At 47.5% G+C, this 15,996-nt stretch overlaps 1 protein-coding gene across 1 annotated transcript in view; it reads left to right on the top strand.

Moving 5' to 3' along the window:
* NEURL4 (neuralized E3 ubiquitin protein ligase 4) overlaps positions 1-15,996 on the top strand; it is a 182,906-nt gene that overhangs the window by 87,434 nt on the left and 79,476 nt on the right. Inside the window, exons 13-14 of the mRNA XM_085534229.1 lie at positions 4,211-4,287; positions 10,014-10,092. Coding sequence (XP_085390355.1) covers positions 4,211-4,287; positions 10,014-10,092 — 156 coding nt within the window. The remainder of the gene's footprint in view (positions 1-4,210; positions 4,288-10,013; positions 10,093-15,996) is intronic.

Below are 15,996 nucleotides of genomic sequence, written 5' to 3'. Positions count from 1 at the left end.
CATAATATGGGATTAAATGGGGTTGGGACCCCATAATCTGGGGGTAAAGGGGGATTAAATGGGGCTGGGACCCCATAATCTGGGGTATGGGTCCGTAATCTGGGGTTAAAGGGGCTTAATCTGGGGCTGGGACCCCATAATCTGGGTATGGGACCCCATAATCTGGGGCTGGGACCCATAATCTGGGGGTAAAGGGGCTTAATGTGGGGTTAAATGGGCTTAATATGGGGCTGGGACCCCATAATCTGGGGTTGGGACCCCATAATCTGGGGCTGGGACCCCATAATATGGGGTTAAAGGGTCTTAATCTGGGGGGACGCACGGCCCTAAGGCAGAACTGTAGGGCCGAGTTCAACGACGCCATCGTGGTGTCCAACAGGTCGGATTATGGGATTAAATGGGGTGAATATGGGATTAAATGGGGCTGGGACCCCATAATCTGGGGCTGGGACCCATAATTGGGGTCTGGGACCCCATAATCTGGGGGTATAAGGGCTTTATCTGGGATTAAATGGGCTTAATCTGGGGCTGGGACCCCATAATCTGGGGTTGGAACCCCATAATCTGGGTCTGGGACCTATAATCTGGGGCTGGGACCCCATAATCTGGGGGTAAAAGGGGATTAAATGGGGCTGGGACCCCATAATCTGGGGGTAAAAGGGGATTAAATGGGGCTGGGACCCCATAATCTGGGTATGGGGGCCGTAATATGGGATTAAATGGGGCTGGGACCCCATAATCTGGGGTTAAAGGGGCTTAATATGGGGCTGGGACCCCATAATCTGGGGCTGGGACCCCATAATCTGGGGGTAAAAGGGGATTAAATGGGGCTGGGACCCCATAATCTGGGGGTAAAATAGGATTAAATGGGGCTGGGACCCCATAATCTGGGGGTAAAATAGGATTAAATGGGGCTGGGACCCCATAATCTGGGGGTAAAATAGGATTAAATGGGGCTGGGACCCCATAATCTGGGGGTAAATTGGCTTAATATGGGGCTGGGACCCCATAATCTGGGGTTAAAGGTGCTTAATTTGGGGTTAAATGGGCTTAATATGGGGCTGGGACCCCATAATCTGGTGTATGGGACCCCATAATCTGGTGTATGGGATCCGTAATATGGGATTCAATGGGGCTGGGACCCCATAATCTGGGGGTAAAGGGGGATAATCTGCGGTTAAATGGGCTTAATATGGGGCTGGGACCCCATAATCTGGGGTATGGGGGCCGTAATATGGGATTAAATGGGGTTGGGACCCATAATCTGGGGTTAAAGGGGCTTAATATGGGGCTGGGACCCCATAATCTGGGGCTGGGACCCCATAATATGGGGGTAAAAGGCCTTAACCTGGGGCTGGGACCCCATAATCTGGGGGTAAAAGGGGATTAAATGGGGCTGGGACCCCATAATCTGGGGTTGGAACCCCATAATCTGGGGCTGGGACCTATAATTGGGGTCTGGGCCCCCATAATCTGGGGTATGGGTTCGTAATATGGGATTAAATGGGGTTAATATGGGATTAAATGGGGCTGGGACCCCATAATCTGGGGTTAAAAGGCCTTAATCTGGGGGTAAAAGGGGATTAAATGGGGTTGGGACCCCATAATCTGGGGCTGGGACCCATAATCTGGGGCTGGGACCCCATAATCTGGGGTTGGAACCCCATAATCTGGGGTATGGGGGCCGTAATATGGGATTAAATGGGGTTAATATGGGATTAAATGGGGCTGGGACCCCATAATCTGGGGGTAAAAGGGGATTAAATGGGGTTGGGACCCCATAATCTGGGGTTAAAGGGGATTAAATGGGGCTGGGACCCCATAATCTGGGGTATGGGTCCGTAATATGGGATTAAATGGGATTAATATGGGATTAAATGGGGCTGGGACCCCATAATCTGGGGCTGGGACCCCATAATCTGGGGGTATAAGGGCTTAATCTGGGATTAAATGGGGCTGGGACCCCATAATCTGGGGTATGGGTCCGTAATATGGGATTAAATGGGGTTAATATGGGATTAAATGGGGCTGGGACCCCATAATCTGGGGCTGGGACCCCATAATCTGGGGGTAAAAGGGGATTAAATGGGGCTGGGACCCCATAATCTGGGGGTAAAGGGGCTTAATTTGGGGTTAAATGGGCTTAATATGGGGCTGGGACCCCATAATCTGGGTCTGGGACCCCATAATCTGGGGTTAAAGGGGTTTAATATGGGGCTGGGACCCCATAATCTGGGGTATGGGGGCCATAATATGGGATTAAAGGGGGTTGGGACCCCATAATCTGGGGCTGGGACCCCATAATCTGGGGGTAAAAGGGGATTAAATGGGGTTGGGACCCCATAATCTGGGGCTGGGACCCATAATCTGGGGCTGGGACCCATAATCTGGGGTTGGGACCCCGTAATCTGGGGCTGGGACCCCATAATATGGTGTTAAATGGGCTTAATATGGGGCTGGGACCCCATAATCTGGGGTTAAAGGGGCTTAATATGGGGCTGGGACCCATAATCTGGGGCTGGGACCCCATAATATGGGGTTAAATGGGATTAATATGGGGCTGGGACCCTATAATATGGGGCTGGGACCCATAATTGGGGTCTGGGACCCCATAATCTGGGGGTATAAGGGCTTAATCTGGGATTAAATGGGGCTGGGACCCCATAATCTGGGGTATGGGGGCCGTAATATGGGATTAAATGGGGTTAATATGGGATTAAATGGGGCTGGGACCCCATAATCTGGGTATGGGACACCATAATCTGGGGTATGGGCGCCGTAATATGGGATTAAATGGGGTTAATATGGGATTAAATGGGGCTGGGACCCCATAATCTGGGGGTAAAGGGGATTAAATGGGGCTGGGACCCCATAATCTGGGGTTAAATGGGCTTAATCTGGGGCTGGGACCCCATAATCTGGGGTATGGGTCCGTAATATGGGATTAAATGGGGTTAATATGGGATTAAATGGGGCTGGGACCCCATAATCTGGGGTTGGAACCCCATAATCTGGGGCTGGGACCCCATAATATGGGGGTAAATGGGCTTAATCTGGGGCTGGGACCCCATAATCTGGGGCTGGGACCCCATAATATGGGTTAAATGGGCTTAATATGGGGCTGGGACCCCATAATATGGGGTTAAAGGGGCTTAATCTGGGACTGGGACCCCATAATCTGGGGCTGGGACCCCATAATATGGGGTTAAATGGGCTTAATCTGGGGCTGGGACCCCATAATCTGGGGGTAAAAGGGGATTAAATGGGGCTGGGACCCCATAATCTGGGGCTGGGACCCCATAATCTGGGGTATGGGTCCGTAATATGGGATTAAATGGGGTTAATATGGGATTAAATGGGGTTAATATGGGATTAAATGGGGCTGGGGCCCCATAATCTGGGGCTGGGACCCCATAATTTGGGGTATGGGTTCGTAATATGGGATTAAATGGGGTTAATATGGGATTAAATAGGGTTAATATGGGATTAAATGGGGCTGGGACCCCATAATCTGGGGTTAAAGGGGCTTAATATGGGGCTGGGACCCCATAATCTGGGGTTGGGACCCCATAATCTGGGGGTAAAGGGGGATAATCTGCGGTTAAATGGGCTTAATATGGGGGTGGGACCCCATAATCTGGGGTATGGGGGCCGTAATATGGGATTAAATGGGGTTGGGACCCATAATCTGGGGTTAAAGGGGCTTAATATGGGGCTGGGACCCCATAATCTGAGGCTGGGACCCCATAATCTGGGGTTAAAAGGCCTTAATCTGGGGGTAAAAGGGGATTAAATGGGGCTGGGACCCCATAATCTGGGGGTAAAGGGGGATTAAATGGGGCTGGGGCCCCATAATCTGGGGCTGGAACCCCATAATCTGGGGTTAAATGGCCTTAATCTGGGGCTGGGACCCCATAATCTGGGGTTAAAAGGGCTTAATATGGGGTTGGGACCCCATAATCTGGGGTTAAAAGGGCTTAATATGGGGCTGGGACCCCATAATCTGGGGCTGGGATCCCATAATCTGGGGTATGGGTCCGTAATATGGGATTAAATGGGGTTGGGACCCCATAATATGGGGCTGGGACCCATAATTGGGGTCTGGGACCCCATAATCTGACCCTAAACCCCCATAATCTGATCCTAGACCCCCATAATCCGCCCCATTGGCCCTATATATTCCCCTATATGTCCGTGTCCCCCCCTATAGGGCGCTGAGGGACGGGGAACTGTTTGAGATCGTCATCCAGAAGATGGTGGATCGATGGTCGGGGTCCATCGAGGCGGGTGAGTTATAGGGGAAATATAGGGGATATAGGGGAAATATAGGGGATATAGGGGGTGTATGGGGTTATAGGGGGGGTATATGGGGTATATAGGGGGATATGGGGGGGTATATGGGTTATATGGGGATATAGGGGAAATATAGGGGATATAGGGGGGATATGGGGTATATAGGGGTATATGGGGGGTATATGGGGGGTATATGGGGTATATGGGGGGATATAGGGGGGATATGGGGTCATAGGGGGGGTATATGGGGTATATAGGGGGATATGGAGGGTATATGGCGGGATATGGGGGGATATAGGGGGGATATGGGGTATATGGGGTTATAGGGGGGGTATATGGGGGGATATAGGGGATATAGGGGGGATATAGGGGATATAGGGGAAATATAGGGGATATAGGGGGGATATAGGGGATATAGGGGGATATGGGGGGATATAGGGGAAATATAGGGGATATAGGGGATATATAGGGGATATAGGGGGGATATAGGGGGATATAGGGGTATATAGGGGGATATGGGGGGTATAGGGTGGGATATAATGGGTATATGGCGTATATGGGGGTATATGGGGTATATGGGGGGATATGAGGGGTATATGGGGGGTATATGGGGGGTATATAGGGGATATAGGGGGGATATAGGGGATATAGGGGAAATATAGGGGATATAGCGGGGATATAGGGGATATAGGGGGGATATAGGGGATATAGGGGGATAAGGGAAGTCTATGGGGTATGTAGGGGGATATGGGGGGTATATGGGGTATATGGGGTTATAGGGGTGGTATATGGGGTATGTAGGGGGTTATAGGGGAAATATAGGGGGGATATGGGGTATATGGGGGAAATATATGGGATATAGGGGGTATATAGGGGGTATATGGGGGGGATATGGGGTATATATGGGGGGATTTGGGGGGTATATGGGGGTATATGGGGTATATAGGGGGATATGGGGGGTATATGGGGTGATATAGGGGGTATATGGGGTATATAGGGGATATGAGGGTATATGGCGGGATATGGGGGGATATAGGGGGGATATGGGGTATATGGGGTTATAGGGGGGGTATATGGGGGGATATAGGGGATATAGGGGGGATATAGGGGATATAGGGGAAATATAGGGGATATAGGGGGGATATAGGGGATATAGGGGGATATGGGGGGATATAGGGGAAATATAGGGGATATAGGGGATATATAGGGGATATAGGGGGGATATAGGGGGATATAGGGGTATATAGGGGGATATGGGGGGTATAGGGTGGGATATAATGGGTATATGGCGTATATGGGGGTATATGGGGTATATGGGGGGATATGAGGGGTATATGGGGGGTATATGGGGGGTATATAGGGGATATAGGGGGGATATAGGGGATATAGGGGAAATATAGGGGATATAGCGGGGATATAGGGGATATAGGGGGGATATAGGGGATATAGGGGGATAAGGGAAGTCTATGGGGTATGTAGGGGGATATGGGGGGTATATGGGGTATATGGGGTTATAGGGGTGGTATATGGGGTATGTAGGGGGTTATAGGGGAAATATAGGGGGGATATGGGGTATATGGGGGAAATATATGGGATATAGGGGGTATATAGGGGGTATATGGGGGGGATATGGGGTATATATGGGGGGATTTGGGGGGTATATGGGGGTATATGGGGTATATAGGGGGATATGGGGGGTATATGGGGTGATATAGGGGGTATATGGGGTATATAGGGGATATGAGGGTATATGGGGATATAGGGGGGCTATGGGGGGTATATAGGGGGATATGGGGGGTATATGCGGGGTTTTGGGGGGGTATATAGGGGGATATGGGGGGTATATGGGGTTATAGGGGGGGTATATGGGGTATATAGGGGCATATGGGGGGTGTATGGGGTTATGGGGGGTATATGGGGTATATAGGGGGATATGGGGGGTATATGGGGTATATATGGGGTATATGGAGGGTATATAGGGGATATGGGGGTATATGGGGTATATGGGGGGATATGAGGGGTATATGGGGTTATAGGGGGTGTATATGGGGTATAGGGGGGTATAGGGGGTATATGGGGGGTATAGAGGGGGATATGGGGGATATATGGGGTGATATAGGGGGTATATGGGGTATATAGAGGGATATGGGGGGGATATGGGGTTATAGGGGGGTATATGGGGTATATAGGGGGATATGGGGGGTATATGGGGGATATGGGGTTATAGGGGTGGTATATGGGGTATATATGGGGGGATATGGGGGGGTATATGGGGGATATGGGGGGTATAGGGGGGTATATGGGGTATATGGGGGGTATAGGGGGGTATATGAGGGGATATGGGTGTATATGGGCTATATGGGGTTATAGGGGGGGTATATAGGGGGATATGGGGGGTATAGGGTGGGATATAGGGGAAATATAGGGGATATAGGGGAAATATAGGGGATATAGGGGAAATATAGGGGGTATATGGGGGGGATATGGGGGATATAGGGGGATATGGGGGAAATATAGGGGATATAGGGGAAATATAGGGGATATAGGGGGGATATGGGGGATATAGGGGATATAGGGGAAATATAGGGGATATAGGGGAAATATAGGGGATATAGGGGGAATATAGGGGATATAGGGGAAATATAGGGGATATAGGGGGTGTATGGGGTATATAGGGGGTATATGGGGGGTATATGGGGTATATAGGGGAAATATAGGGGGGATATAGGGGATATAGGGGATATAGGGGAAATATAGGGGGTATAGGGGAAATATAGGGGATATAGGGGAAATATAGGGGATATAGGGGAAATATAGGGGATATAGGGGTATATGGGGTATATGGGGGTATATGGGGGGTATATAGGGGATATAGGGGGGATATGGGGGGTATATGGGGTTATAGGGGGGGTATATGGTGGTATATGGGGGGATATAGGGGTATATAGGGGGATATGGGGGGTATAGGGTGGGATATAATGGGTATATGGGGGGATATGGGAGGTATGGGGGGGATATAGGGGGGATATGGGGGATATAGGGGGTTATAGGGGAAATATAGGGGATATAGGGGAAATATGGGGTATATGGGGGGTGTATGGGGTTATAGGGGGGGGATATGGGGTATATAGGGGGGATATGGGGTATATGGGGGGTATATGGGGGGTATATGGGGTATATGGGGGGATATAGGGGTATATAGGGGGATATGGGGGGTATAGGGTGGGATATAATGGGGATATGGGGGGATATGGGGGGTATAGGGGGGGATATAGGGGGTATATGGGGTATATATGGGGTATATAGGGGGATATGGGGGGTATATGGGGTATATAGGGGGATATGGGGGGTATATGGGGGGTATATGGGGTTATAGGGGTGGTATATGGGGTATATAGGGGGATATGGGGGGTATATGGGGTATATGGGGGGATATGGGGGGTATATGGGGGGATATGGGGGGTATATGGGGTAAATGGGGTTATAGGGGTGGTATATGGGGTATATATGGGGGGATATGGGGGGTATATGGGGTATATAGGGGGATATGGGGGGTATATGGGGGGTATATAGGGGGATATGGGGGGGTATATGGGGTTATAGGGGGGATATATGGGGTATATAGGGGGATATGGGGGGTATATGGGGTATATGGGGGGTGTATGGGGTATATATGGGGTATATAGGGGGATTTGGGGGGTATATGTGGTATATAGGGGGATATGGAGGGTATATGGGGGGGTATATAGGGGGATATGGGGGGGTATATGGGGTTATAGGGGGTGTATATGGGGTATATGGGGGGTATATAGGGGGATATGGGGGGTTTATGGGGGGATATGGGGGGTATATGGGGGGATATGGGGGGTATATGGGGTATATGGGGTTATAGGGGTGGTATATGGGGTATATATGGGGGGATATGGGGGGTATATGGGGTATATAGGGGATATAGGGGGTATATAGGGGATATATAGGATTATAAGGGGCTATATAGGGGTATATAGGGGTATATGGGGGGGTATATGGGGGTAAATATGGGGTATATAGGGGATATAGGGCTATATAGGGGCTATATAGGGGCTATAGGTGTATATAAGGGCTATATAGGGGTATATAGGGGTATATAGGGGTATATAGGGGCTATAGGGGCTATATAGGTGTATATGGGGCTATATAGGGGCTATATGGGGCTATATAGGGGCTATATGGGGCTATATAGGGGTATATAGGGGATATATATGGGTACATAGGGCTATATAGGGGATATAGGGGTATGTATGGGGTATATGGGGCTATATAGGGGCTATAGGGGCTATATAGGGGCTATATAGGGGCTATATAGGGGCTATAGGGGCTATATAGGGGATATATGGGGCTATATAGGGGCTATATGGGGCTATATAGGGGCTATAGGGGCTATATAGGGGATATAGGGGCTATATGGGGCTATATAGGGGCTATATGGGGCTATATGGGGCTATATAGGGGTATATAGGGGTATATGGGGGGGTATATGGGGTAAATATGGGGTATATAGGGGATATAGGGCTATATGGGGGTATATGGGGCTATATAGGGGGTATGTGGGGTATATATGGGGTATATAGGGGATATAGGGATATATGGGCTATATAGGGGATATAGTTGTATATAGGGCTATATAGGGGTATATAGGGGTATATAGGGGATATAGGGGTATATGGGGGATATAGGGCTATATAGGGGCTATATGGGGCTATATAGGGGCTATAGGGGCTATATAGGGGCTATATAGGGGCTATATAGGGGATATAGGTGTATATAGGGGTATATGGGGGTATATAGGGGTATTTGGGGCTATATAGAGGTATATAGGGCTATATAGGGGCTATATGGGGCTATATAGGGGATATAGGGGGTATATAGGGGATATATAGGAGTATAAGGGGCTATATAGGGGTATATAGGGGTATATGGGGGGGTATATGGGGGTAAATATGGGGTATATAGGGGATATAGGGCTATATAGGGGCTATATAGGTGCTATAGGGGTATATAGGGGTATATGGGGCTATATAGGGGCTATATGGGGCTATATAGGGGCTATATGGGGCTATATAGGGGTATATGGGGCTATATAGGGCTATATAGGGGCTATAGGGGCTATATGGGGCTATATAGGGGCTATAGGTGCTATATAGGGGATATAGGTGTATATAGGGGCTATATGGGGCTATATAGGGGCTATATGGGGCTATATGGGGTTATATAGGGGATATAGGGGTATATAGGGGTATATAGAGGATATAGGGGCTATATAGGGGATATATGGGCTATATAGGTGTATATGGGGTTATATAGGGGTATATTGGGGGACATAGGGGTATATGGGGGTATATGGGGCTATATAGGGGATATATGGGCTATATAGGGGCTATAGGGGCTAGATAGGGGCTATATGGAGCTATATAGGGGCTATAGGGGCTATATAGGGCTATATGGGGCTATATAGGGGATATAGGTGTATATAGGGGTATATGGGGGTATATAGGGGTATTTGGGGCTATATAGGGGCTATATGGGGCTATATAGGAGATATATGGTCTATATAGGGGCTATATGGGGCTATATAGGTGCTATAGGGGCTATATAGGGGTATATAGGGGATATAGGGGTTATATAGGGCTATATAGGGGCTATAGGGGTGTTGCCATGGGGTGCCCCCCGTTGCCCCCCAGGTGTCACCGCCATCCGCCCCGAGGAGCTGGAGTTCCCCAACACCATGACGGACATCGACTACGACACGTGGATGCTCAGGTGCCCCATATAGAACCATATATACCCTATATAACCCCATATAACCCCATATATACCCTATATACCCTATAAACCCCATATATACCCTATATACCCTATATAACCCCATATAACCCCATATAACCCCATATACCCCATTATACCCCATATATACCCTCTATAACCCCATATAACCCCATATAACCCCATATACCCCCTATAACCCCATGTACCCCCATATAACCCCATATAACCCCCGTATGACCCCATATACCCCATATATATCCCCATATACCCCAGATACCCCCTATAACCCCATATACCTCCATATATCCCCTATATGTACCCCATATATACCCCATATACCTCCATATATCCCCTATATATCCCCATATATACCCCATATACCCCCATATATACCCTATAGACCCTATAGACCTTATAACCCCATATAAACCCCATATACCCCCATATAACCCCATATACCCCATATACCCTATATACCACCCAATACCCCTTATAACCCCATATAACCCCATATATCCCCCATATAACCCATATAACCCCATATAAATCCTATATAACCCCATATCCCTCCTATAGTAACCCCATATCTCCCCATATAAACCCTATATAACCCCATATACCCCCATACACCCCATATACCCCCATATAACCCCATATACCCTCATATAACCCCATATACCCCCATATATCCCCATATACCCCCCCTAAAACCCCCTATATCCCCCATATACCCCCCCCATGACCCCCTATAACCCCATATAACCCCATATACCCCCATATGCACCCCATATCCCCCCATATACCCCATATAACCCCATATACCCCCCCATATACCCCCATATAACCCCATATAACCCCATATAACCCTATAGACCCTATATACCCCATATAACCCCCTATTTACCCCTTACACCCCCCATATCCCCAATATACCCCATATACCCCCTATATCCCCCTAAGACCCCATATAACCCCATATAACCCCATATATCCCCCATATATACCCTATAGACCCTATATACCCCATATACCCCCCATATAAACCCCCTATAAACCCATATACCCCCCTATATCCCCCTACGACCCCATATACCCCCATATAACCCCATATCCCCCCATATACCCCTTATACCCCCCATATAACCCCATTTATCCCCCATTTACCCCCTATATACCCCATATACCCCCATATATACCCCATATACCCCCATATAAACCCCATATACCCCCCATATATCCCCCATATATACCCTATAGACCCTATAACCCACCCCATATACACCCATATAACCCTATAACCCCATATACCCCCATATAACCCCATATAACCCCATATATCCCCTATATAACCCCATATAACCCCATATAAACCCCATATACCCCCCCTATAACCCCCTATATCCCCCATATAACCCTTTATAACCCCATATAACCCCATATATAACCCCATATACCCCCCCTATAACCCCCTATAACCCTGTATAACCCCATTTACCCCCCATATACCCCATATAACCCCATATCACCCCATATACCCCCATATAACCCCATATCCCCCCATATACCCCTTATAACCCCATATATACCCCCTATACCCCATATATTCCTCCTATATCCTCCCAATATACCCCTATATACACCATATACCTCCATATACCCCCAATATACCCCCCGTATAACCCCATATACCCCCATATAACCCCATATAACCCCCTATAACCCCATATATACCCCATATACCCCCATATAACCCCATATAACCCCAATATATCCCCCATATATACCCTATAGGCCCTATAGACCCTATATACTCCATATAACCGTATATACCCCATATAACCCCATATACCCCCATATAACCCCATATATCTCCCCTATAACCCCATATAACCCCATATACCCCCATATAACCACATATAACCCCATATACCCCTATATCCCCCATTAGCGGCACAGCCATCATGCAGGACGGCAACACCATGAGGAACAATTATGGCTGCGACCCCATATAACCCCATATAACCCCATATAACCCCATATAACCCCATATAACCCCATATAACCCCATATAACCCCATATACCCCCCTATATCCCCATATAACCCCATATATACCCCATATACCCCCCATATATACCCCATATACATCCCATATACCCCCATATAACCCCATATACCCCCATATAACCCCATATATACCCCATATAAACCCCATATACCCCCCCTATAACCCCCTATAACCCCATATAACTCCATATAACCCCATATATACCCCATATACCCCCCCTATGACCCCCTATAACCCCATATACCTCCCATATAACCCCATATACCCCCCATATATACCCCATATAACCCCATATAACCCCCATATAACCCCATATAACCCCATATAACCCCCTATAACCCCATATAACCCCATATAACCCCCATATAACCCCATATACCCCCCCTAAAACCCCCTATATCCCCCATATATCCCTATAACCCCATATAACCCCATATACCCCCCATATATCCCCCATATATCCCCCATATATACCCTATAGACCCTATAGACCCTATATACCCCCTATAACCCCATATAACCCCATATATACCCCATATATGCCCCATATATCCCCCATATACCCCCCATATATCCCTATATACCGCATATACCTCCCATATACCCCCCATATATACCCCATATACCCTTTATAACCCCATATAACCCCATATAAACCCCATATAACCCCATATAACCCCATATAACCCCCTATAACCCCATATACCCCCATATAACCCCATATATCCCCCTATGTCCCCCATATAACCCCATATAAATCCTATATAACCCCATATAACCCCCATATACCCCCATATAACCTCATACAACCCCATATAACCCCATATAACCCCATATACCCCTATGACCCCATATAACCCCATATGACCCCATATAACCCCATATAACCCCATATAACCCCATATAACCCCATATAACCCCATATACCCCTATGACCCCATATAACCCCATATAACCCCATATAACCCCATATAACCCTATATAAACCCCATATCCCCCATTAGCGGCACAGCCATCATGCAGGACGGCAACACCATGAGGAACAATTATGGCTGCGACCCCATATATACCCCATATAAACCCCATATAACCCCAAATAACCCCATATAACCCCATATAACCCCATATAACCCCATATATCCCCTATAACCCCATATAACCCCATATAACCCCATATACCCCCATATAATCCCCTATAACCCCATATAACCCCATATAACCCCATATATCCCCTATAACCCCATATAACCCCTTATATACCCCCTATAACCCCATATAACCCCATATAACCCCATATAACCCCATATAACCCCATATAACCCCATATAACCCCATATAACCCCATATAACCCCATATAACCCCATATAACCCCATATAATCCCCTATATCCCCCATTAGTGGCACAGCCATCATGCAGGACGGCAACACCATGAGGAACAATTATGGCTGCGACCCCATATATACCCCATATAAACCCATATACCCCCATATACCCTCATATAACCCCATATACATCCCATATATCCCCCCTAAAACCTCCTATATCTCCCATATACCCCCTCTATGACCCCATATAACCCCATACAACCCCATATAACCCCATATACCCCCCATATAACCCCGTATAACCCCATATACACCCCATATAACCCCCTATAACCCCATATAACCCCATATATCCCCATATATCCCCCCTAAAACCTCCTATATCTCCCATATACCCCCCCTATGACCCCATATAACCCCATATACCTCTCATATAACCCCATATACCCCCATATATACCCCATATACCCCCATATATCCCCATATACCCCCCCTATAACCCCATATAACCCCATATATACCCCCATATACCCCTATAGACCCTATAACCCCGTATAACCCCATATAACCCTATATAACCCCATATAAACCCCATATAAACCCCATATACCCCCCCTATAACCCCATATAACCCCATATACCCCCCATATAACCCCATATACCCCCCATATAACCCCATATACCCCCATATAACGCCATATAACCCCATATAACCCCATATACCCCCCTATATCCCCCTAAGACCCTATATAACCCCATATACCCCATATACCCCCATATAACCCCATATAACCCCATATACCCCATATACCCCCATTTACCCCCATATAACCCCATATAAACCCCATATAACCCCATATAAACCCATTTACCCCCCATTTACCCCCCATATACCCCATATACCCCCCACATATACCCCCATATACCCCCCATATAACCCCATATAACCCCATATAACCCCATACATCCCCCATATAACCCCATATAACCCCATATAACGCCATATAACCCCATATACCCCCATATAACCCCATATAACCCCATATAACCCCATATAACCCCATATAAACCCCATATACCCCATATACCCCCCATATAACCCCATATATCCCCCCATATCCCCCATATAACCCCATATAAATCCTATATAACCCCATATATCCCCATATACCCCATATAACCCCTTATACCCCCATATACCCCCATATAACCCCATATAATCCCCTATAACCCCATATAACCCCATATATACCCCATATACCCCCATATTCACCCCTATAACCCCCTATAACCCCATATACCCCCCATATACCCCATATAACCCCATATACCCCCCATATACCCCCCTATATCCCCCATATAACCCCATATACCCCCATCTAACCCCCTATAACCCCATATAACCCCATATATCCCCCATATAACCCCATATACATCCCATATAACCCCATATACCCCCATATATCTCCCCTATAACCCCATATAACCCCATATATCCCCATATACCCCATATATCCCCCATATAACCCCATATAACCCTATATAAGCCCATATATACCCCATATATACCCTATAGACCCTATAGACCCTATAGACCCCATATAATCCCCTATATCCCCCATTAGCGGCACAGCCATCATGCAGGACGGCAACACCATGAGGAACAATTATGGCTGCGACCCCATATAACCCCATATAACCCCATATACCCCCCATACACCCCCCATTTACCCCCCATATACCCCATATACCCCCCCTAAAACCCCCTATATCCCCATATATACCCCCTATAACCCCATATAACCCCATATATACCCCATATACCCCCCCTATGACCCCCTATAACCCCATATAACCCCATATATCCCGCATATATCCCCCATATATACCCTATAGACCCTATATACCCCATATAACCCCATATATACCCCATATACCCCCCATAAAACCCCCTATATCCCCCATATTCCCCCATATAACCCCATATAACCCCCCATATACCCCATATATCCCCCATATATACCCTATAGACCCTATAACCCACCCCATATAACCCCGTATAACCCCATATTCCCCCATATAACCCCATATACCCCCATATACCCCATATCCCCCCATATATACCCCCATATAACCCCATATCCCCCCATATATACCCCCTATAACCCCCTATAACCCCATATAAACCCCATATCCCCCCATATCCCCCATATAACCCCATATAAATCCTATATAACCCCATATCCCTCCTATAGTAACCCCATATCTCCCCATATAAACCCTATATACCCCCATATAACCCCATATAACCCCACATAACCCCATATAACCCCATATAACCCCATATAACCCCATATCCCCCCATATAACCCCCTATAACCCCATATACCCCCATATAACCCCATATACCCCCATATATACCCCCCATATACCCCATATAACCCCATATACATCCCATATACCCCCCTATATCCCCCATATAACCCCATATCCCCCCCATATAA

Source organism: Coturnix japonica, unplaced genomic scaffold, assembly GCF_054131305.1.
Source record: "Coturnix japonica strain WE unplaced genomic scaffold, WE-NBRP24 Scf079, whole genome shotgun sequence".
Classification (NCBI taxonomy): domain Eukaryota; kingdom Metazoa; phylum Chordata; class Aves; order Galliformes; family Phasianidae; genus Coturnix; species Coturnix japonica.
This window is presented reverse-complemented; position numbering and strand designations above follow the sequence as displayed.